The sequence below is a fragment of the Bubalus kerabau genome, chromosome 4, assembly GCF_029407905.1.
Source record: "Bubalus kerabau isolate K-KA32 ecotype Philippines breed swamp buffalo chromosome 4, PCC_UOA_SB_1v2, whole genome shotgun sequence".
In the NCBI taxonomy this organism is placed as follows: domain Eukaryota; kingdom Metazoa; phylum Chordata; class Mammalia; order Artiodactyla; family Bovidae; genus Bubalus; species Bubalus kerabau.
The window spans coordinates 171,668,264-171,694,438 of NC_073627.1; the positions used below are offsets into that span (position 1 = coordinate 171,668,264).

The 26,175-nt window shown below is 37.6% G+C and overlaps 1 protein-coding gene across 6 annotated transcripts in view; it reads left to right on the top strand.

Annotated features, from left to right (window-relative positions):
* Positions 1-26,175, top strand: part of KIAA1958 (KIAA1958 ortholog) — a 134,175-nt gene that overhangs the window by 75,165 nt on the left and 32,835 nt on the right. The window contains exon 3 of one of the 6 annotated variants that reach the window (XM_055579337.1): positions 16,148-16,231. The exons of 4 other annotated variants lie outside the window; for them this stretch is intronic. In XM_055579337.1, coding sequence (XP_055435312.1) covers positions 16,148-16,231 — 84 coding nt within the window. Of the gene's footprint in view, positions 1-16,147; positions 20,759-26,175 lie in introns of those variants that run through there. One more of the 6 variants, XM_055579332.1, reaches the window with a different exon arrangement.

Genomic DNA, 26,175 nt, shown 5'->3' on the forward strand with positions numbered 1-26,175 from the left:
TGACCCACTGTAGTTAGGCCCAGCAATAACTTCTCTTTCAGTCTGGATCTCATTTATATAACTAATGGCTTGTGTTCCCAAGGGTGTATTAGACCCAGAAAAAGTATTTATGTAACATGGCAAAAATGATGAGTTGTGCTTCTGTGACTGCAAGGTAATTTTAAGCTTTATTTTAGGTGAGAACAGTGATGAGCACAGTGATCAGAGAACAGTGAATCTGACTTAATGATTGATGCATCCTAGGTGCTTTATTGACTTCAGTTATGATACACGTAGCAGCCTGATTCTTCAGTACTGCCCTAAAACTTGGATTGCTTTCTTAGACAAAAACAATAATTTTATTGCCTTTTTCAGTGTTCTTCATTTTTGTCAAAGTTATTAATGTATTTGGCAGTCCATAAATGCTGAACAATAACAGTCTCACCTCATCTTTCATCACCTCATAATTCCACTCTTCAAAGGTAACTTCTTTTGAGTCTTTCTATTTTCAGTTCTTCCAAAATTTGAAATAAACTGTTTATACTTCTGTTTCTTGATTTTTTTTTTCTTGGTTTATCAACTTCAGAAAATACCTTCAGATTCCTTGTTATCAATGGTGAGGATTTAACTCAGTTTGTATTACCCTCCCATTATTTGATTATAACATCACTAAAACACACAGTTACCAACAGAAAACTAAAGATAATGAAAGAAGAAATAAATATGCTTTCTCAATCCAAGGGTGAAGGTATTAGTGTTCATATGCTGCCTTCTGCTGTTCTCCCCCTCTTCTTGTCATCTTCTTAACTTCACAGGATTGTCAGTATTTTCATTTTCTTCTGTGGCCATAACTGGTCTTTTCTTCTTTATCCTTAGGTTGACTGTAAACATCCAAAACCATTTATATTGTTTTGACAGTGTACATATTGTGCGTAACTATTAGTGTTCTCAGATTGAATTACTTTTCATCTTGATGAATTTCACAGCATTTGAGACACTGAAAGGAGAATATTCCTAAGGGCTGTTATGTGGATTAATGACTCAATCCATGTAAAGGGTTTAAAACTGCCTGGTACAGAGAGTAAGTTCTCACCAAGTATGTCCCAGCATACTTTCAGAGCTGTTAAAATGTGAAGAAGTGCATCTTACAGTCAATGAAATATGGTATTATTTTAGTTTGGGGGTTTTGTGTGTGTATGTGTTTTCCTAAAATTTTGGTAGCATATTTTGACAAAAGAACAGTGTGCTCTTACATAGCTTTGTGGTCCCGCCAATGTTCCCACATTGGGCCTTCAGCCTTGCTGCTGCAGTTTGGACAAGTTGATTTAATGTAAGCCTGAGGTAACCCTCCCACCTATCCTGAGTTTTCCCCTGGGTTGTAACCACTGTTCTTTAGATTTCATGTTTCCCTTTACCTTCTCTTTTTTTTTTTGGTGGAGTTCATCAAATAATTTCCCAAGAATGGATAGGTAGGAAGTAAACTTTGAGTCTTTAAATTCCTAAAAATTCCTTTCTGAAATAACTTTTGAAAGTTTTCCATTAGTACTTGTTTCTTTTATGAAGATTATAGTTATAATAATTTATCAAATCTTTGAGAATTTAAATTCGATTAAAAAAATTACTTTCTGTCTTTGAATTTTTTTCCTTTATTTTCTCTGTTCTTTTTTCTTCTTTCTTCTCTTCAGTGCAGCCACTTTTCTTCCGATGCCTCATCTAATTGTCTGTTCACATTTAAGAACACAGGACAGGAATCTGGTGTTGGTTTCTTCTCTAGTTGTGTAAATGGGTTTGCTTCCCCTCGGTCCTTTCCTGTGTGAAATGTAGGTATTGCCAGGCAGGGCTCTGTAGAGAGACGAGTTGGAAAATTGGTGACTGGTCAGCAGGCCTCCAAAGGCAGGTCTCAGGCACCAGCGCCACATTGGAGGCCTCAGCTCTCCCGCCATGACGTGTTTGTTCAGTTTTCTTAGCAGTTTTGTCTGGCCCTTTTAGCATCTGCAGTCATGTGAACAGGAGCATCTCCCTCCGTGTCCTTGGGCATGCAGGCCTGTTCCTGTGATGGGGCTGGAGCCAAGTTCAGGGTCCCTTCCGATTTTCCAGGGGCACGGATGAGATTACCTCCTGCAAGGTCCCTGTGTCAACCTGAGTGTTGGTGACTGTGGCTGGGATGGCCAGAGCCCTGTTGCAGGCCCTTTCAGAATCTCCAGACTAAGTTGTGTGGGCTTCCCTCTGGGGCTCCACACCGCAACCAGAAGCTGGAGGCACGTAGGGTCCACAGCCAGAACCAAGATCTGTACGCTATTACCCAGCCTATGGGTGGGCGTGACTCCTCCTGCGTCTCTTGGCATATAGTGCTGGTGACAGGATCACAGCCAGATGGGGGCGTAGCTGAGTCCCTCATGATATGGCACTGTTTCTGGCTCTGTAACCAGGACCGTAGTCGGCGAGTCAGCCACTTGGGCGCGAGCTTGCCTTCTCAAAACAGCCATCCTTGGTCTTGGACTGTACCAGGGTTTCACAATCTCTGACCCAGTCCCAAAGCTCCCACAAAGGCACTTTTGTACATGGATAGATGCCAGATTGTTGTTGGGAGACAGGGTGGGGATGTCTTACTTGGCCACCTTGCTGATGTCACGCCCTGAGAAATTTAAAAATTAGATAATTTAAGTATTACTTAATTTTTTACCTAACTTCATTCAGCAAGAAAAATAAAGGATCTTTATGATCCTAGAATGTGCTGTGCCTGTAAATTTGACTTTAGGGTTTGGTTCAATGAATAAGAAATACATATTTATTAATACCTGAAATGATATTTCATATAATATTTTTAGTCTCTGGAGTATATTCAGATTTATGTTACAAGTCACTAGCTTTTCAACACCTTCATACTGTTATAATTACTGCTGCTAAGTTATTATTTTATATAATGGAAAACAGCCATCTCATTGTTAAGAAAAGGGCTTTATTTTCCTGTTTTGCCTGTACTTATAAATGTGCAATAGAAAGCCAACCCATGTAGATAAATATTAAAATTTTTATTTTATAATGAACTTTTCAAAAATATGTTTTGTTATTATCCATTGACTCAATTAAGAGGAATTGGCATCTTCCTATCCAATGGGTTATTACTTCTTGGATGGAATCTAATGAATATTAATAGCATCACTCGGAAAAGGAGGGGATAATTTATTAGAGTTTTGTGCATTTTCATTTTTACGTGTTATCTGTTTTCTTTTACTCTATGTGCCATACATCTTTTGTTTCCGAGTTGATGAATAATTCCTTTGTGGTTTTTACTGTATTATGCATTTTCAGTAAAAGATACTGTCACATTTTGATCCTTATTAATTAAGATATGCAGTTCTGTAAATTGCATGGAAATTTAAAGGAAGAAATGGTTTCTAATAAAAAGAAGTTTTCTGTAACCATTTCCGTTGTGATATACCATTTCATCTCCTAAATTCATCAAATGTTGCCTCATGTATTATGCTTGAGTTTGTTCTCACTCATTGAAGCCATAGAATTTTAGCAAACTCATGAACAGTCACTTTTCAAATACTCAGTACTGACATACTGATGAACTGTTAACAACAAATGGTGATGACTGTTTTACTTTCAAAATCCTCGTCAGTAGGCAGGGTCATATACGGTTAGCTCTCTGATTACTGCATGCAGAATAGCAGTTACAATAGCTAATACTTACAGACTGCTTATTATCTCACTAATTACTTCTGGTAACTCAGTTCTCACAACTCTGTGAAGTTAGGACTATAATTAACTCCATTTCGCAGATGTATAAACTGAGGCAAAGGAAGGTTGAACTTGCCCAAGGTCATACAATAAGAGGATGGGAGAGCTGGGATTCTCAGCTACGCAGTCTGGTTCCCAGGTTTCATGCTCTTCACCACTAGGCTACTGACCGTGGTGATTCTTCTACACATTTCAGCGTTCATCATTTTAGTGCGTAACAGGCCTCTTAGGATGTGGCCCAGTTTTCCCTTAGTTTTTTCATTTCCCCAAAACTTTGCCAAAACTTTTACTCTTCTTTTTTAGTTCCAGTTTCCATCTGCTTTTATTGTCTAATTGTCTCCACCGCAGGGGATGAAAATTAAAGTGCTTTAGCAGTTGAGGAGACGTGTACAGATGTGCCTACAACAGTGCCTATCGTGTTGAAGCACCAAATGTATTTTTATTAAGTGGTGAACCAAATATGCAAATACAAAAATTTCCAGAAAGAAAATAAGAGATAACGTTCATTTCCTGTTTGTTTTAGGAAAATTCATTAGGGCTGCTGTGTGGAAAACAGTTTGAAAAGGGGCAAGAGTGGACATAGGGAATTCTCAATAGCTAAGAAAGGAATTTCTGTGAAATCAGTGGATAATAAATCCAGTTCTAAACTCTTATTAAAGTCTTAAAATATGTGATTTCAGATGATCAAAAGGAATATGTCAGAAATAGTAACTTATCCAGGAATTACCATGTTAAAGTTTTCCTCTTAAATGTGAGACAGAGCAATATTTTCAGAAAAAAAAATTGCAAGAAAAGTGTATAGTTAATAGAGAATGGACTAGACTCTTGGTGATTAAAGAATACTATTTTTAATTAAAGTTTTAAATTGAAGAGATATATACCAAGTACCCAGTGGCTGTCTTTGAAGGATGGATTTATGGGCAGTTTTTCTCCCTTTTTTAACCTTTATTTTCTGGGGAAGTTTTTTATATTAAGTGTGTCACTTTTATGATAAAATGAATAAAATTATTTTTATTATTAAATGTGTTACTTTCATGATTAATGAATAAAATTATTTTTATTAGGGGAAGTATACTTGATCTTTTCCTCAGGTAAATAGGTACCCGTGTGAATAAAGGGCCATTAAGCCATATGTTTTTAGTGTGGGTTTAAAAAAATTTTTAAATTGAAGGATAATTGTTTTACAGTGTTGTGTAAAGCAGTTATCCTCCAATTAAAAGTAAAAAATTTTTTAATGTATTTAAAAATTTTTCAGTATTTCTAAATTAGAAAATGCTTACATATGCAAAGCATATTTAAGAGTATGTAAACCCACTGAGGGAAAATGCATTCATGGCTGAATTCCTGAACTGCACAAGGACTAAGTTTTACTTTTGAAAAGGGGTTAACATTCAAGAAGATTTTACTTAGGAGTCAGATTTTGAAAGACAGGGAAAGGACACACAGAGGTTGGTGAAATAGTGCCTGTTTCACAGTGTTCTGCACTAGAAACTAACGGAGTCGTCATGAAATAAACTGAGTAGGAGAGTCACGCTGTGAAGCATGTGACTTCAGGACTGAAACCGTGGAAAATATGAATGTCCCATCTCTAATGAATCCATGTATCTTCTGTGACTGACCTAAGTCAAGAAAAGTAAAAATTAAAAAACAAATTCTTTTTGGAAATTGGGTATTATGTGTTGTATATCCAAGTCTGATAGCAGCTCACTGTATATTTTATGTATCACACCAGCCGCAGATACTTCAGACACATCAGAAGGTATTGTTGATTCAGTGTCTCTGGCAGTATAATAAAAAAATGCAGGAGAAATCTCTAGTCTCTAATAAGCAGTATATCAATGAGCGCTGTCAGATTCTGTAGAAAATTCCACAGCATGATTTATTACATTAATTACAGTCATGTGGGTTTCATGCTGCTAAGCTTGAAAATGCAGCCACATTCGAAGGTTGATTTAAGAATATATTTTGGCCCAGATGAAAGTGCTCCTTATTGTGATTAATACAGTACAATATTTATTCTCTCGTTCTACACTTTTGCCTTTGGAATGCTAAATTTCTTTTCTGTGACTTGAAATTAAGTTTGAGATTTGAGAAGCTTCATCTAGGTTTTTATTCACGCCTGTCATCTGGTCTCCCTTTTGCCTTTTGTGTCTCCTTGGTTTGTCACGGAATGTTGAATCTCCTCTTTGTGAAGCCTGTTTGAATTTACTCCCTTCTAAGCAAGCGTGGCTGGCCTTGAGCTTCCCTAGCTAACGGGGCTGCCCTCAAGACTTACTGCGTCACAGTTGGGCTGCTGCATCTCTTTTTGAGTAGGAGGAGCAATTGAGGAAAAATCTTCCTTTTCTTCATTTAATTCAAAATAGCAGCCTTCTTAGATGAGAGAATTCCATGCTTATACCTTTGTTTAGTGCCTTACTGGAGTCATACAGTCACATCTTCTTACAGTGACAGACTGAGCTTATCAGATCACAGGATTCTAGGTCATGTGGAATGAAAGGTCTCCTGAGAGCCGTTTTAGAGATAGATGTTAACTCCAGTTGTTTCCATGTGCCCATGGTGGGGTATGTTCACTTATGCCCAATGTTGGTGGCCTTTATAAATCTGTCTTGGAAGAATTAGTAAATATTTGCTACAGATTAAAGCATCAGTAGAGAAGGACTCGAGTGAAGTAGGAAGACATTGATTTATTGAGTTGGAAGACATTTCTCAGCAGTGATATGTATAAAGAGTTGAATTAGATTATTTATGTGTCCAACACTGAGCTAAGTGGTTTGCTTTCCGACCTTAATTCTCATACAACTCTAAAGACATAGGTACAATTATTATATCCATTTAACAGTGGAAAAAACCGAGGCTTAAGTTTAAAAGCACATGCAGATTCACATAACTAGTTAAGCAGCAGAGCTGGGATTTGAACATAGGTGTTCTTATCAGCGGGAGCCATTAACCATTCACTACACTGCCTACATCAACTGCCCTGAAGGATGGAGCAGGCAAGGTTAGAGTTTAAAAATGATGTTTGGCAATTAGGGAAGCAGTATTGAACTTAATAAATTTGGAGGTATTATGAAAGAAAAAATCTGAATCCAGTGGGTTTCAGAGGGAAACAATTCTTTGACTCATCCATTGTTTTGTTGGATGACAATATTAGTCCAGTATGATTTTTTATAGTATTTTTCCCTGAATAGAACTCACTTAAACACTTAGGAAGCACCTCTTCTGTCTGGGACATAAAAACGTTCAGATTGGAAAATCTGGCCATCCTAGCAGTGTGGCAGCTGCTCTGAGACTTGGGCTGAGGCTTATTTGAAAGAAGAGTCATTTTCTAGGCCTTGTAGGGGGAAGTAGAGATGAAGCTCTGTTTTTCAAAACATGGCCTATTCACTCACAGCTCTATTAGAACCACCTGAGAACTCATTAAAAATGGAGACTCTGCACCCTGTTGGCCATAAATTAATTCCTTGTTGCAAGGATCTGCAAGTCAGTGCCTAGTCTTGACACAAGTGATGTCTTACCTTACCTTCCAACAAACATAGCTCCTTGGCCTGATTGAATTCATATATGCAGACAGCAGTGAATATGGGTGAGGAAGAGGCCTCAGTTTCTTCGGCCTGCACTTTGTTTATTTAATAAATACTGGTGTTTTTTGTGCTCTATTTTCTAAATTTTTATCAAGGAGAGAATTCTCCAGAGATTCTAGAGTCACATGCTGTACAACCAGGAGAAATGAGCAGATGACTCATGTTTATTTAAGTGATTTCTGCTTCAGTGAAAAATACTATCAAAAATCATACCAGACTGACTGGTACTATTGTGCTAAATTTTCATGCTCCTGAGTGTATATGTAAGAAATATATTTTACTTCCATTATTGGAAATGATTAACTGAGCATAAAAATAATTTGCTGGTCAGATAGCTATAATAGCATATAAGTCTGGCTTCAATTAGTTATGTTAACAATCCTAGAAAATAGCCTAGAGTTTTAAGGTTTTAAGGAAAAAGCATTGAAATGTGCAATGAGTTGAGTGTTTAAAGGAGAAAGAAGACATTGACTTTTTAATGCTTTTTATGGTAGTTATAAGGGTATTGGAGAAGGCAGTGGCACCCCACCCCAGTACTCTTGCCTGGAAAATCCCATGGACTGAGGAGCCTGGTAGGCCGCAGTCCATGGGGTCGCTAGAGTCGGACACGACTGAGCGACTTCACTTTCACTTTTCACTTTCATGCATTGGAGAAGGAAATGGCAACCCACTCCAGTGTTCTTGCCTGGAAAATCCCAGGGACGGGGGAGCCTGGTGGGCTGCCGTCTATGGGGTCGCACAGAGTCGGACACGACTGAAGCGACTTAGCAGCAGCAGCAGCAGTATAAGGGTATCTCACTTTGTTTTCTACCTGTAAAGTAAATATACCTGTTTTTTTTTTTTTTAATAAATTTACAGGGGTTAGAAGCTATTGCTGTATTTTAAAAATGAAACATGAATATTGACAAATATGACTTTGGATCCCCTGACAAAATTAAAGTAGGCCTTGATCATAAGATTACCAACCAGGCATATTTTTTTAAAGTACTAAGATCATTTTCCTTGAACATAGAAAGAGTCATAAGAAAATTTATATCAAATGAACATATGTATAGAAGAAGTAAGAACGTAGTAGATGGATGACACCAAAATGCCAGTATAATCTCTTTTTAAAGTGGAGGTTAGGATTGGGGGGATATATTGATTTTTGTGGATATATTAATTCTGGTATGGTTAAAGAATTCCTACTAGTTTTTTCTTATCCTGATAGTAAGATAAAGATACTGTCCTGTAGCAATTTGTGTGAGAGCTGATAGATCCTTATTTCTTAAGGAAATAGCCCTAGGAAAAGCTTCATTATTACAGACATCCAGATCACTGTTTCTGACCACAGCTGACTCTGAAGAACCTTAATAAAGGATAAAGTGACTTTGAGACTCTGTGAGTCCCCAGATTGAATTTTATGTCACCTGTTTTAATTTTTAGTTCTTTCCAAATGCAGTCAGTACAGTTGGTCTAAAGTAGATTGTATAATTATACATACAAAGTTATTTCAGTAACTGTCCTTTCAGCTTTGATGTTACTTCAGTCAACAAAATATGAGTGGTTATTGAATGCTCCTACTTCTCAAGAGCTTTTTCAGACCCTGGGAATAAAGCAGCAAAGTCCTGGCTTTTACAGAGCTTACAGCTCACCTGGGCAGAGATAAATGCTAAACAGATTGTCGAGTAAATATATATTATGTTAGATGGTAGTAGGTATATGGAAGAAAATAACAGCATAAGAGGAGTAGAGAATGTCAGAGGTGGAGAAATGTTGGGTTGATTTTTTTTTTTTTTTAAGTAGCTTCTACTTTTTTAAGTAGCTTTCTTAGCATGTGGAGGATCTTTGTACTTAGTACAATCGGTCTCCTTTCCTTAATGTATATCTTTATAATTACTATATAAGACTCTCTAAGTGTCCATCCTGCTGGCCTGGCTTTATTCCCCTTCTCCCACCCGCGAACCAGGGTCAGTGTTTCACAGTCCTCATGAGCACACACCTTCCCATCCCTTGCCCTTTGTGCATGCAGTTCTTTCTGGAATGCTCTGCCCTCCCGTTCTGCGTAACCAAGTGATGCCCATCCTTTAATATCTAACCCAAATCTCTGTTCCCCCATGGTATAGAGCTCCAACCCATCTCAAACTCATTTTGACTTCTCTCTCTTTTCTTTGGAATTCCTGTAGGATCTGCAACCCGTGCCACAAACTCAGTGCCTAATTACACAGTCGTGCATGGTCTTTTTAATTAGTTTTATGTGCGTTTCTTATCTCTTCGATGCCATCTGTGTAAGCATCAGAGACTTGCCTTTGACTACACCCCATAAGTCGTCTTAAAATGCTAGGTGGGGCACAGTGCATACTCACACATGTGGATTAAATATTAATTCCACTGCAGCCTCATAAATACAAATCTACTCACCAGATTTCTTTTACTTTCTTTACTTTTCAAATTTAAAATATGCTTTTATTTAATAAGCTTATGGGCTTATCTTTCACTGGTTTATAAAGAGAATTTGAACATCATTTCTGTATCAAGTAAAAAGACAAAATAGTCTTCTTGAATGAGTTAAAAAGAAGTTAAACAGCAGGAAATGTTTAAATGTTTCTTATTGCTTCAAATGTATGGCTTGAATAAAATCACGAAAGGGATGAGAGAGGTGAGTTTATTTTTTGTTAAATTGAGTGCCACAGCAATAAGAGTAAACTGCTCTGAACTTAAATCTAACATAAATCTCCTCAGATTAAATGAGAACACAAGATACTGAACTAATTATGTGTTTTTTCATGCTGTCTCCTAACAAGGGAGGAAATAATTGGATTAATGGGGCATAGAGACTATGTAAATAAGTACAGAAAAGCTCTCTGCATAAAAACTTTACGCAGGCCTTCCAAAGAGTCCCTGGGCCGGTGTTGAGACTCTTTCCTAGGGCTCTTCTCCAAATCATAGATCCCTTGAAAGTCAGTAATCGAAAACCTTTCAGTCTGTTGGCTACATTTGTCAAAGGCCCATGTCACTACACTAGTTTTATGGGGTGGCTTCTCCTTTTTAGAAACTTTGAGTAAGTTTTAGTAATAAATATTATGGCAGTAAATATTATGGATGGTACAGGCAAGAAATAAGTAACCATTGGTCTGAAGAAGCAAGGTCACTCACATCTTCTGTGTACTAAGTTATCCACTCAACTTACAACCAAAGCCATACTAGTGATGATGGCGGCAGCAGCAGCCCAGCAGGCTTGCGCTGTGGTGAGGAGGGATGCAGTCTAAACTGCAGGTCTGGGGCAGGGCAGACCTGCTTAAAATCCATTTTTGCAAGCCATGCATGTCCAGAAGTTCTCCTTTTATATCAGACTTAGACCAAAATTCAAGATGTTGAGTCATTTAAAATATATGTGCAGGATCTGTGGATTTAAAACTATTAGTACATATTCAGGCAGTTTTCAAACCCAGTCACCATTTGGTAAGCTCTAGTGTGCTGGAACACATGCTGGCTATGTAATTAATGGGCCATGAGTGAAGTCGCTCAGTCGTGTCCGACTCTTTGCGACCCCATGGACTGTAGCCTAACCAGGTTCCTCCGTCCATGGGATTTTCCAGGCAAGAATACTGGAGTGGGTTGCCATTCCCTTCTCCAGGAGATTTTCCCAACCCGGGATTTGAACCCAGGTCTCCTGCATTGTAGGCAGATGCTTTACCGCCACCAGGGAAGATTAATGGGGCATAGAGACTATAAATAAGTATAGAAAAGCTGTCTGCTTTAAAACTTCATACCTTTTCTAATACCCTTTCTTGGAGGGGAGGTGGGTGTTGACTTGGACGTTCTGCTTGTTCCCTCAGGCTCTGACCTTCTGCTTCCACTGAAGAGGTTCAGGTTATGGATCATTTCATTGTCTGCGAATGTTTTCCACCACATCATGCAGATGTGAGCTAACCCCTGTTTTAATATAGAGCAAAGTTTGTTGAAGATTTTCTTAGCATGGGAGGAGATAGATTTATATCATAATAGAGTACTACGAATCTGACCATGTAGTTTTCTGAGCAACTAGTTTTGTTAGGGTAAAATGCAGTGTATTAATAATGACTTACAGACACAACCCGGCGACATCTGGCCTGTGGGTTTTCAGACCTCTCCTCGTGCCACTCTCCTTTGGATCACTTTTCTCTGGGCACACTGACGTTCTTTCAGGTCTTCTAACTCAGTTTCCATTGTAGGAGCTTCTCACGTGCTGTTCCCTCCTATAGTTAGTTAAGTTAAGTCACTTCAGTCGAGTCTGACTCTGTGCGACCCCATAGACTGCAGCCCACCAGGCTCCCCAGTTCCTGGGATTCTCCAGGCAAAAACACTGGAGTGGGTTGCCATTTCCTTCTCCGATGCATGAAAGTGAAAAGTGAAAGTGAAGTCGCTCAGTCGTGTCCGACTCTTAGCGACCCCATGGACTGCAGCCTACCAGGCTCCTCCATCCATGGGATTTTCCAGGCAAGAGTACTGGAGTGGGGTGCCATCGCCTTCTCCTACTTCCTCCTATACTTTGTGTGATCGGCTTCTCATTTTCAGGTCTCACCTGAAAGGTCTTAGAGTCCTCCCTGGAACATCCATCCTTAAGCAGGTCATTTAATTCTTTTTCAGAGTACTCAGTTGTTTTACTTCATAGCACTTGTCAGTTTGTCTAAAATTTATTTATTTGTGTTATTGTCTGTTTCCCTCAGTCTGTGATACATTCCACAAAAACACTCATCCATTCAGACTCAGTTTACTTAATTCCTGACATGTTTTAGTTACTTATTAAATGTGCTTGAAATGCGGTGGGCCCAGCAGGACTTGATGGATTAGCTGTAGCAGGGAAGGAAAGCAGGTGTCAAGGATGGTACTCGGGTTTCAGGCTAGGGAACATAGGCTGGTGGTGGAGGCACTGACTGGGTGGAAGAGCAGGTTTGTGGAGACAGGGCTAAGCTACGTTTTAGGTCTGGGTACTTACATTGATTAGGCTGGTGTGTGAGGGTCAAGGTAGGCAGAGGAAATGTGATTCTGATGCTTACTCATTCATCGTTTGTAAAACTTCGTTTCTAATTGTTAAATGCCCGATCTGTTTAAAAAATAAAATTTGTACTTGCATATTTTGGACTGCCACCTTGTCTTCTTCATCCAGTTTTCAAGACCTTTGGGATTTTACCCACATTCAGTTTAAAAAAATTATTATTAATCACAACTTCTTGATACAATAAAAGCATTTTGCTCATCTCAGTGCATTTTATTCATTAATGACAGTGGCTCATTTAGTTTGTCTGCTAAACCATATACATACTTCTTTTAAGAAAATAGAAAGTGATCTTTATCTTTGTGTTGAAAACAATTTTTGTTGTTATTTAGAATCCAAATTCTATTTCTTACCACATACATTCAAGCAAAATTTAATGAAGTTTGCTGAGTTTTTGATGAATGCCAGAATCTTTCAGGAATGTAACACTACTTCATAGAGTATATTTCATGGATCAGAAAGCATTCAGTGAACATTTATGGGATCCCCGTTAAGTTGCAAGGCACCAAGTCAGGGACTAGAAGTTGCAACAGTTGGAAATTCCCTGGCGGTCCAGTGGTTGAGACTCTGCACTTGCAATGCAGGGGGCCCAGTTTGACCCTGATGAGGGAACTAAGACCCCACATGCTGTGTGGTGTGGGCCAGAAATAAAATTTAAAAAATTAACTGAAGTTGCAGCAGTCTCATTCAGATACAAAGAGCTGCATCAGAATTCTGACTTCTGTTTGAGAGCACTTCAAGATAAAAAGAAGCAGAAACAAACATTTTCTCAAATAAAACTAGAAATCTTCAGCTGGAACCATGGTATGTAAAGAAAGGCTGCCAAATGCAGTGATGAAACAGGGATTTGGATATGCTGCTAAGAGAAATATGACTGTAACTATCAAATGGAGGTGTGAGACCTCAGTTTTCTTCTGCTGAGTGGCAGAATTAACAGTCACTGTTGGACTTCCCTTGTGGTAGCACTTCCATAGCAGGGACCATGGGTTTGCTCCTGGCACAGGGAAGTTCCGCATGCAGTGGGATGTGGCCGAAAAATGAAAAAATTAATAATCACTTTTGAAGAACTGGAATGGGGAGCTTGGGTTGGTGATCAGAGCTTCCCTGGACCCTGTTTGCCACCAGAGTGTAGTAGAGGAAGCAGGACTGAATAGAGAACCACATACACACTTGCCGTCTTTGCAGGAAGTCATTTGCCATGGTGATAAGACAGTGGAGAAATGCTTGAATTTATGGCTTGGAAGGGCACACTGTGTACCAGAAGAAAAAAAGATGGATGCACAGTAAAGTTATAGCCATTCAGAGCTACACAGCTTCCACTCCTATAATGCAATCAAGAGATCCCTAAGGGAGAAAGATTGTGCTGACCGTTGGCTTCTCTGCAACCTTGATCACCTCTGTTAATTAACAGCTACGTGGCTGTCTAGAAGAAAATATGTTAGTACCTGTCTTAAACTAAAGTTAAATTTTATTTGGCTTCTCAAAGCCTTTGATATCCCCAGAGTACATAACAGAATAGGTTTGAGATGGAAAACTCGATCTTCATCTGAGAAAAATAAGTTTTAGAGAAGATTCCATGTGAAAGTTGAAGAACTTGAAATGTTTCCCTTAAAGTTGTCTGTGAATGTTTATTTCTTAAAAAGTCTTTGTTTAAAGTTTGAAAACTCTTGTGATAAATGTTTGAACAAGTAGCCACAATGAACAGATGTGCTGACCACTTTGGCTTTGCACGTAAACAGGGAAGTCAGCATGGTAAAAGGTTAAGGTGGCTTCACCTTTTTAATGGAAAGATATACGTTTTTATTGTTGATCCAGAAACAGTTTCAACCGGAAGAAGGTAGCACAGCCAAAAGTTAAGTCTAATGAAGCATAAAATACACTGTTGTGTATTGGAATTTTGGAAATATCTCAAAAATATGCCTATAAAAATATCTAATTAGCTAGCTAGCTTAGTGATTTTTTTTTTCATTTTATACAGTTATGAGGACTTTAGCGGTTATAGCTTACAACTGTCATTTTAAAATAATAATGGACATTCATAAATGTGTACAATACAAAAATAGTGTGCTTTATGAATAAAATTCAACTTATTAGAAATTTTATTTTTCTTATTGTTTGTGGTTATTTCAAAGACTTCCCACCGAACAGCCTTACAAATTAAAGTTTTCCTAAATAAGATAATTGGGATAAAATAATATTATATTATACTTTATAGAATCAGAAATTATATTTTTATGTTGTTTTAAATTAACCTTAGTGTTTGCCTCTCAACATCCTTAGGATAACCTGGTTTTTCTATTGTGTGATTTCATTTTTAGAATTTCTCTTTTGAGTTTCACCCAGACCATGTCTGACATAATTGTGGTAATTTTGACAAATGTTTTCATTGTTAATGTTAACATCCCAATTTTAAATTACATGTTACTGAGAGGGAATTGTTTAAATGATACCATTGAATTTAATCATTGTTTTAAAAAAATCTAGTAAAACAGAGTAGGGCTTCCTTCATAAGCCATAAACACTGGAACTTTTTCTCCAAGTGTGTTCTCTTGAACCTTACCCTGAGCATGGAGGTGTTAGTTTAAATGCAGATTCCTGGGCCTGTACCTAGGAATCTGATTTTGATTGAGCATCTTCTGAAACTTACTGAAGTGTGAAAAACACTATTCCAGAGCAACATTACTTAATCATGAGTGATTCATAATGGAAAGAGGTACCTCCAATCTTTGGTGGCAGAATATAAATAATAAATTAATAAAGTAAAACTATCCAGGAAACATACCTCCTTCCTGACATCTTGTTTATAATAGCCTTACTCAGATTTCATTGTCCTGTCTTTTTAGCTATGAAGTTTTATCCTCATTACTTTCCCAAAACACCAAATTTTTTTTGTGTTGAAATATAGTTGATGTACAGTATTATATTAATTTCAGGTATATTACACAATTATTTGACATTTGAATACATTATGAAATGATCACCACAATAAATCTAGTAACCATCTGTCCCTATACACAGTTATGATACTATTCATGGCCATATTCCTCATGCTGTGTATTTCATCCTTGTGAATTATTTATTATATATACCTCTTACTCCCCTTCACCTATTTTGCCCCACCCTCCCACCACTTTACCATTTGACAACTACCCATTTGTTCTCTGTATCTGTGAGTCTGTTTTCATTTTGCAAAACTTAGAATATTTTTTATCACTTTTTATAATCTGCCCTGTAATTACATACAGAATATTTATAAACTATGTTTACCTGAATTGCTGTAGAATGTCACATTAACTGCTATAAATGATCTATTTAGTAATTATTAAATATAGATCTCTCTAGAGTTAATGCTAAATAACAAATTTGAATATTTTTGTTTTAATTCAATAAAATGGAACCAGTACAACCTCTGGTTTCACAAATGAAGTGGTTCAAAATGAGTATGTTGCTCTCATGGGGCCCTTGCGCACTGCATTAGGATAAATAGCACATTTCTATTATTTTCTTTTTTTTCCCCCTAAAACAAAGGCTACCTCTAATTTCACTCTTTCCACAAATCTTCGTGCACTAAACTATGTGCCAGTGACATGAGAAGCTCGTTTTGATGATACTGAGTCATCTCATGTCTAGTACATCATTTGTGAAACTGAAGTTGGCTATTATAATGCAACAGGTATGTAAATAACATTTATCAGTGATCTCTGTAAAATTGTTTCCTTCTTCCCCTTTTCATTATAAAAGGAAACTTTATTTCAGAGTAGAAAGTGCATTGTCTGAACTCATGAACACCCTCTCTATCCCTCCCCTCCCCAATTTGTTGCAGACCAGGATGAAAGAGCAGCTGAGCTCAGCAGGGAGCAGAACGAGAAAACCATCCGGAGCACGCAGACTGCGCTCCGCAATTTCCGGGAGTTCCTCATCTCCAAGTATCCTTCTGAAACAAGAGAGATCTATGTCATCCCTTGCAAGGAATTGGATGCCTACCTGGCCTCTTTCTTTGTGGATGCCAGGCAGAAGGATGGATCCGAGTATGAACCCAACAGCTTGGCCAATTACCAGTGTGGACTTGAACGGTACCTAAAAGAACACAGGTATGGCTACAGTATCACCAGGGATAAGGAATTCAAGCGCTCCCAAGAGGCACTCAAACAGAAGCAGATTGAACTCCGCTGCAAAGGAAAAGGAAATAAGCCACACAAGTCCATGAAGCTCACCTTTGCTGATGAGCTCATTCTGCGAAAGAGAGGGCTGCTAAGTCGCTATAACCCTGAGGGCCTGCTCAACCTCGTCTGGCTCAACAACACAAAAGCTTTTGGGCACTGCACAGGCTTTCACGGGTCTACCTTGAAGTGGGGTGACATTCGGCTCCGGGTAACAGAAACGGGACTGGAGTACTTGGAGTGGATGGGTCAAGACACTGGTGACCTAAATGCCAAAACCAAGAGAGGGGGCACAGACTCCCGTGTGTATGCCACCCAGCACGCACCACAGACCTGCCCCGTACAGGACTATAAGGAGTATGCCCAGCGGCGGCCTCCTGCCATGCGCTATGAGGATGCCCCTTTCTACTTGTCCATCAAGCCAGTCGTGAACTTGGCGGCTCTGCATTGGTACAACTGCCAGGCCCTCGGCAAGAACAAGCTGGCCAAGATGGTGAAGACCATGTGTGAGAAGGGGAACATCCCGGGCAGGAAGACCAACTTCAGTGTGTATCAGAGCTGCAGCACCTTGTCCGAGGCCCAGAGCAACCAGCTGGTGCTTATCTGTAACAATCTGAGCCAGCAGGCCGCCCAGTCAGTGGCTGGGCACTCCAACAGTGGCAATTTCATCGTCTCTGCCTCCTATGACTCGTCCTCAGACACGGCTTGACCAGGTGGCTTGAGCAAGATCCCAGTCTGGTTATTGTGTCCAGAGAAACTGTGATTAAGCACTGGTTCTTGTTCCCTTTCCTCTGCCCTCAGTATTAACTTTATACAAATATAAATATATAATATATTTTTCTTTTTACAAATAAGTCAATGGAGATAGTTTAGTATTACTGACATAGTATTTATAGGCTTAAAACAAATGTACTTGTGGTGATGAAATGTAATTACTGTTACAGACTCTACAAAACCATATTCTCAGGCAACACAAACTAGAGGAAGAATTGCGTTTTTGGAGTTTTTTTAAACTGTCAAAAAGGAAACTGGGAGTCAGCCTAGATACTTGTGTCCTCAACTCTTGCTTTTCCTTCCCACCCCCCCCCCCTCATTTTTAGTCTGTTTAATAAATGGCAGTATCTTTTTAATTTTTAAAATTCTCCATTAATCAGGAGGAGACAACACTAACTTTCCTGCTTACACAGAACTGTCAGGTCCAGGATATGAAAATGTTGATATAAACTGGACAGATTTTTATATGCTTTTTTTTTAAGAATAGTTAGATTTTAACTTCTCTGCCTCATTTTTTGCAATTTATGAAAATCTAGATGTTTAGCTAACTTGTTGTGGGGGCAAAGAGGGTTAGAAGGTGGGAATAAAGGTGCCATTCTTTTTAGAAGCTATATAATTTTTAATATGCAAAGTCCAATATTATGGCATAAAAAGACTGTTACTAGCTCATTTTTATTGTTCTTGAACCTGAATAGAATTTTTTAGTTGTTTTCTAAGAAATCAATGCAAATGAAGTTTTATTATCAGATTTACAAGAAATTTAAAAAACTACCAAAGCTTTGAAATGTTCCCAAGCATTAGATTGTGTATCAAACATAAAGAGAGAGTAGAAAATGGAAAAGTCTTACTGAAAATCGAGAAACACTAGTCAGAACCACAAAAAACTTATACTTTTCGAAGCCCAAATCCCCTGACTTGTTTATTAGGACTGAATTTCAGTCTGTTTTCCCAAGGGGATTGCTTGACTCTGTAGTTGCGATCAAAGGAATATTGACACTCACTTTAGGTAACATTTTGTTATCAGATTTAGTTGAATTCAAAGCACTCTTGAACATGTGCTGTTTCTGCTACAGTAAATATAAATGCATTTATGTGTGATAATCCTGCAATCATAATAATTATAATTTTGATTAAGCAACCCTTCGTGGTGGTTTTTCCAAGGTCTTTATTTTTAAGCCTGTGGTGAATTACTACTTGAGATACTTTAATAATAATAAAAGAGTTTAGATGAGCAAGGTTTCTATCCTGTATAATCATTAACACATTAAAAAAAAGTCCCAGTCTTAATTGTTTTGTTGGATCTGGGCTTCCTGTTGGCAAGTATTTGTTCTTCAAAGCATCCTCGTAATTCACATTAGCTAGGAAGGTAGGTGGCATTTTATGTTTTAATTATACGACCAGGACACATTTTGTTTTGATTTGCTTTGCTGAGTCATCCTGTTAGCTGAGCTTTCCCATGACCAGGCAGCTCTTCCCAACATTAAGTCATAAACACATAAACCCATTTCTCTAAATTGTGACCTTTCCTTGGCTTAGGAGTGGGAAGTCTGTCGTGGCCTTTATGTTAAGCAATCAACTTCATTTCATGACTTTTCTGTCATAGAGAAGCAGCCAAAAACAAGACCAGAAGATACCTTTCTTTAATTTTTTATATTAGTAATGATGATAGCCACTAGTTTTGAGCCACTCTCTGTGCCAGCAGTGTGTGTGCTGAGTGATGTACATGCTCTCCTTATATAAGTAGAACTAATTTATGAAAATTAGAAAACCCAGATAAGCATACAGAAAACAAAATATATACTCATAAATCTGCTAGCCAAAAATAACCACTGTTAATATTGTGTTGGCCAGAAGGTTCATTCGAGTTTTCCCATAACATCATATAGAAAACCCAAACAAACTTTTTGGCCAACCCAATATTTTGGTAACTATATATTTAGATTTCAGTACATACATATTTATTTCTGTATACGTAATCTTTAATCCTTTCCACAACTTTGAAAAGAAGGTTAATTATCTCCATTTTACGTTGAGATCAATCCATGACAGGTTATATGCTAGGGGATGGTACTGTCGTCTGACTCCAGAGTTTTTTCTGTTTACCTGAGTTCCAGCCTGTAATTAGTTTCCAGTGATTTGAGCCGGAGATGGGGACACGATGTCTTCCCATCTGTCAAGTCTGTCTGATTAAAAGGAAGACTGAGTGGTCTTTCATGATGGCACGCTGTGCTCTAGTCCCCCCTCTTCTGCTTATTTTGAACCACAGAGCCTCATTCTCCCTGTTCTCTTGAAAAACATTCCTCTTCTTATTCTGTAGTGGGCTCAGAGATGCGCATGACAGCCTACTGCGGAAGAACTCTTTTTAAAAAAATTTTTCTTTTTTAACATAGGTTACCTCTCATAAAAAAGATGTACATTGTGCATTTTGTTTTTGCATTGACATACTTTTAAAAATTCTTAATTTGTTATTTGACAGCAAAGTAGGTTTGTCATGGGGAAGGTTCATCAGTATGCTCTTAGAAAGCAGAACTAGGAAATTTCGAATTTCTATTTGTGTATATTGAGGTACGAAAGTGAAAAGCTCCTGTTTAATCCTCTAGCATTTTCATTTGGAAGAATGCAGATTGTGAATTATATTTTACTTATTTATATTTTGCTTTGGTAACTTAAACCAAATAGGAACGTTGTGACATTTAGATTTAGAAAACTGTCTTCCGAAGAGTGACTTGGTAGAATTTTCACTGAATTATATTATCTCTTTGAGATAATTAAATTATGAAAAATTATTGGCAGCTACCTCTAAATTTTGTGTTTTTCTATAAATGATACTGAGGATATACTACTGCCAGATGCCATATTTATTATTTGTTATTTTAACTTTAAAAAACGTACATCCATATTGTGGCAGTAGTAGATGCCAAAATCGTGTTTGTGCTTTAGAAAAAATTCAGCAGTCCAGCAGTCTTCACTATAACTGACCGTGTTGCCTTTCCAGGCAATCCCATGGTTCATACAAAAACAGTAAGACCATATTTGCAAAGTTTACACTTTAAGGTCAGTGTAATGTCATGTAAGAAATTTTCTAGTGCCCCTCCTATGACTGGAAGTTTTGGTCTGTCTGCAACAAAAATGCCAAACCCATTTGTCAGCATTTGGATGACATTAGCTGCATAATTTAGTTTTTCTTCTATATTCATGTGAGTGACTGGCTATTGAACATCGTAGATGGTAGCCGTTTTTTTAAAAAAAAATCAAACATAGTGCTTGAAAGGTTAGAGATATTCAGGATGTTTATCCAACAGAACTTATTCTTAAGAGTCCGTCTGTTTCCATGGTCAGGGCTGGTCTGAATATGATTTATAATATATCAGGTACTTGAAGTATTTTTATTATAGTTATTTTTCCCTATATTAAATCACTTCTGATCTGCAGAAGAATGGCCGAAGTGAAGATTGGGTCTCCCTGGTTAGCCGATACTTTCATTGAATTAATTTGTCTAAGTCACATGGCTTAGGTTCTAGGTGCCGTGAAATCAGACGACTTTACTGAGATGAAAATTTATAGTCATATCATCAAATACTTGAAAACCTAGTGTCTAGAGACTAAGAGGGGTACAGAGATGTATAAAATAGTTCCTGCCTTCAAAAGGTTTATAAAAGATACCGTGATAAAAGTTTGATTTCATTTTTGAGAGCCCAGCAAAATACTCTATGCCAGGACTATTTTGCATAGTTTCTCGAACTTTGAATTCATACTGTCTGACCATTATTTAGCCTTTTAATGTGTTGGTTTGTTGTAGAATATTTAATACTGCTTTGAGTATTTTGTGGTGGATCTTCCTTAGAGCCTGTTTTAAAGTCAGTAATAAGACAAAGCCATTTCCACACCATCCATTGTGTTTACATAGAGGCACACGTGCATAGGGATGTGCAGATGATCGTCCGTGGGCGCCGGTTATCCCAGTTACTAAGTTCTTACAGTGCACCATGGTACTGAGTGCTTCTAGATTGTTTCACTTAATTCTTACAGTTGCCTGTGAGAGTATCATCATTTCTCTTTTACAAATGAGGAAATCCAGAGAAGTCAAATAGGTTGCCCACATCACTTAATACATAAGGGCATCAGGAGCTGAAACTAGATCCAGATACCATTAAGCACTGGCCTTTTCTGCTGTAGCTGCCTGTTCACCAGATGATTTACTGTGCTTCTGTGGACTCTCTGAAGTGATAAATTATAAATGGAATTCCTGGTGTAATAAAATCATCCATATTTTTTCAACTCTGAATTGAGAGCAGCGCCCTCACCTGGCTATTTGTTGGCATAAAATTGTATAAGCCCCTCTAACTGGTTCTTTTGAGATGAGGCATTCAGCAAAGTTTTTCCTTTTTTTTTTTTGCTTAGCCATGAATAGAGCGCAAAAGTTTGTATCATTCTTTAAAGAACTCTTAGTTTTGTCTTCTGGTGAATGTGCATATGCACAAATAATTATATTTTTAACAAATGGTTGTCCTTTGTTTTTATCCCATGTAAACCAAAAGTCCTATTTCAAGAGTTTCTTCTAATTTAGACAGAAACAGGGGAGGTTCTAGGCAGAGGGAATAGCTCTCTTAAGCCCAGGAGCTGATATTGTCATCCACCAGATACTGAATTTTGCCAGTCTGCCACAAAGTTTAGTCTTCTCTGCAAATCGGTGCTAGCAAATTAACTATTTAATAGAGGATTTTGTTATTATTTTGTTTTGGTTTTTTAATCAGTCAGAATTGTTTTTAACAGAAAGCCTGGTGGCTCAGACGGTAAAGAATCTTCCTGCAATACAGGAGACCCAGGTTCGATCCTTAGGTTGGGAAGATCCCCTTGAGAAGGGAATGGCTACCCACTCCAGTACTCTTAGAATTCCTGAAGAATTCCATGGACAGGAGAGCCTGGTGAGCTACAGTCCATGGGGTCACAGAGTTGGATACGACTCAGGGACTAACACATTGCGGGAAAATGCTATCCTGTGATTCTCAGTATTGGAGATCAACTAGAACCACTCAAATTTTTCCTACTTTGACTATCTCCACAGTTTTAGATATTAGAGACAGGCACTTCTGATTTTAATCATCTTCTGATTAGTTTTCTTTATCTACAGGAAAGAAAAGTTTTGATCTTTGTTCCTCTGGCCAAAATAAAGCTGTACTATTTAACATCTATAGATAAAAACTCTTTACCATGTGATAACAGAAATAAATTTCTAAACCTAGGGAGAAAAATCTGGGAGAGTGTATGATAATTTATTACAGTAAGGTATTTTTAAAAGGTTTATTCATGAAAAAGTAGTTATAAATACTAAGGAATTAACAAGTTCTTTATCAATCAGTGTGAAAGATCTCTCTCAAATAGAACTCCTTTATACGAGGTATTATTTATCTCTACATATCTACCATATGATATGATATAGTTACTTACTAAGAAACACATCATTGGCAAGGGCATCCTCGATTATTTTTTGTTTCATTTTTCCCTTAATGCATGGTATTCAAGCATGGTATTCAAATAATTGCTCCTTCTCCCCATTGAATTTGGCTGAGGTGATGAATGCATAGCTTCTCATAAGGCAAAGTGATGAAAATATGATTTTAAAAGATCTTGTCATGCAACATTCTGGGATAAAGAAATGTACTACGTGATCATCCTTTGGTGGTAGGTGTAATTTTTAAAATATATCTATTTATTTGGTTGCCCTGGGTCTTAGTTTGGCATGAGGTATCTAGTTCCCTGACCATGGATGGAACCCAGACCCCCTGCCTTGGGGGCACAGAGTCTTAATCACTGGACCACCAGAGAAGTCTCACGGCGGTTGATCTATTTCTAACGATACAAAAACAGAAAAGAGGGGATGATTTTGCTAAACCCCCTACAATTCTGATTTCACTTTCTAGACAGAAGAGAAAGAATCAAAATCTCTCGTACACTGCCCTATTTGTGAATTGACTGATTGGGCCTGCCAAGGCTGAAGGAAACACATAATTTGGTATTGAAGATTGCATTAGTTTTTGAAAGAAAGCATTGTAATACCTTTAAATTGTGTTTTTATGTAAACCATGACTTTATTGAATTAGACTCTTTAATTAGGTCATAGTACTAATTTGATCAGAATATTAATTAGGTCAGAGTATTAAAGTAACCTTCATCTTTATTGAGTGAATTACAATCATAGAGGCTAGACCTAGAAATGGAGAAGGCAATGGCAACTCACTCCAGTACTCTTGCCTGGCAAATCCCATGGACGGAGGAGCCAGGTAGGGTAGTCTGCAGTCTGGTAGCCTGGTAGCTGCAATCCATGGGGTCGCTAGGAGTCAGACACGACTGAGCGACTTCACTTTCACTTTTCACTTTTATGCACTGGAGAGAAGGAAATGGCAACCCACTCCAATGTTCTTGCCTGGAGAATCCCAGAGATGGGGGAGCCTGGTGGGCTGCCGTCTCTGGGGTCGCACAGAGTCGGACACAACTGAAGCGAGTTAGCAGCAGCAGATCTGAAAAGGACCTAGGATCATCAGGCCTGGTGATTTTCAGTGTTGTGAAGAGTCACCATGTCTTCTTAGGAGGAGGGGGCAGGGAGGGCAAACAGATGGATGGAGATTGCATAGGGAACACTTTCTAAAACAGATCCCCCAGGAATTCTCATGTTCCCTGTGCTCCTAACTTCTTACTTGGAGACTCACTAGACTGAATGAACTACCTCTTATTACATATCCTTCTTGTGTGCCAGGTTGGAAAATAAGATTGGAAACATCTCATCTAATCCATCCCTCTTGTTTTATAGGAGAGAGAAACAGCCCCAGAGAGTTGAGATGAATACCTTAGATGTACACACTTTGTTAGAATCAGAGCCGAAGTGTAATCCAGACACCCTGACTTCCAGTCTGTAGATAGGGCTTAGGAAGAACAACCCTACATTCCCACTGAGTAAGAAGCGGTATCCTTTTCTTGTTTTGAAATTTTTAATAGTTTTTTAAGCTCTCAAGTTTCTATTAAGAAATAGATTCAAACTGCCAGTTTCCAAATAGGCTATTTTGCGTGTGAACTTTTACATTTCATTGTGTAATGTTATACCTGGATTACAGCAACTTCTTTTGAGATTTTATTTTTTTTATTTTTTTATTTTTAAATTTTATTTTATTTTTAAACTTTACATAATTCTTTTGAGATTTGATGGGATAATCCTTAAATATAATCAGTCATCTTTTATTTTAACATCTTTCAGCCTACCCCATTTATATTCAGTTTTCATTTCCAGAGGAGAAACAAACTACAGTTTTCAAATATGTGAATTCCAGTCATAGATTATGAACTTAAAAAAGTAACTTTTTATTTAAAGTGGTATTCTTTTGAATATCCAGATATATAGCATCTGTATTATTGGGTTTTTTAATGTACTGTGCTCTTTTTTAGTCTGGAAAGTTTTTAGTTTGTGGGTAAAATCATCTTAGAGGATCGGGACATCTTGAATCAAAACGATTAAATTTTTATCAACATAACTAGGATGTTTGTGAAGTGTATTTAGAGATAGACAGGGGAAGGAAAATGGGAACTAATGAAAGAGGCCTACAGCAGGAAGATCCACAAATACAAACTATTTGTAAATTTCTATATTATCCACATTACTCTTCTAAACAAGAATTCAAACAAGTATACTTTAAATCTCACAAATTTTTATTTTGTAAGTTATATTTACCAGATCATAGTTGATGATGAAAGGTGAAATTCTAGGATGTTAAAAGGTACAGTGGAACTATTTGTCTTTTGAATGCAAGTTGGATTTTTCTAGGGTTCTAATGTTCTTTGTATTACACTGGACTTAGACATTTTTCCATCATACACTCATTTTAAGGAGCTTTGAAAATGCTTTGGCATAGTTTATTTGTTTGTGGTAAGTAGAATTAGGAAGAATCAGCAATATAGAATCCTAACAGTATTTATGCATACTGTATTTAAGTGATTTTTATGCCTGTTTACTTTCTGTGATTCTTAAATTTTATAAATCAAATACCTTAGCATACTTCCACTAGAAATTAATTTATATTTGATTATTTATGCTGGATGAAGTAGCAGTTTCATTTTAGTATTAATCCAGTCAGATTAACTGAACTTTTATATCTACAATTCATTATATTACAACTTTTTAAATAGCATTTATAACAAAAGAATTTTTGTTTTATAAAGTATTTGTTACAAAAAAAAAAAAAAAAAAAACACCATCTTGCCAAAAACCATTACAGTCTCTATGCATTGTGTATATTCCGTGATGTCATTGTTGAGATTTTGCATGTTGTTGTAGGTGCTTTTCCATATGTGTGTTTGTGGTGTTTATGTGGAATTGTTAACCTTTGCTGCTATCACTTATTGTAGTTAAACGGAAAAACTGCGAAGAGGCTGTGCCGGTCAACATTTGTATGTGTGACTTGTGAAAATACGTACTTAGCTGTTTAATATTTTGAGCCAGCACTTAGGGGCCTCTACAGAAGGAAATGTTGTAGTTGTCAGGTGATGCCAACGTCAAAATCTTGCTTCATATTTATAATTCCAGGTCAGCTTTCCTTTTGCACTTTTCCCAACTCTTTGAAAGGGAAACATTTGTAAAAAGAGAAAGCAAGAATTCTGAGCTTTCCTAGTACCCCCCACCTTAAATTTTTTTCCCCCCGATACTTGAGAAATTTAATGTCAATGTAGCAGCATAATTTCCCTTGATCTAGGTATTTCAGGTTGAAGAATATAATAACAGAGGACTGTGGTGGCGCATACATTATCTTTTTTGGTTGTCATGCCATATTGTCTGAATTTCATTTAATAAAGAGTATTTAGTATTTTCATTTTGTTTATAAGGGACCATGAAAAGCCCAGCTTCCCAGGTGGCTAGGTGGTAAAGAATCCA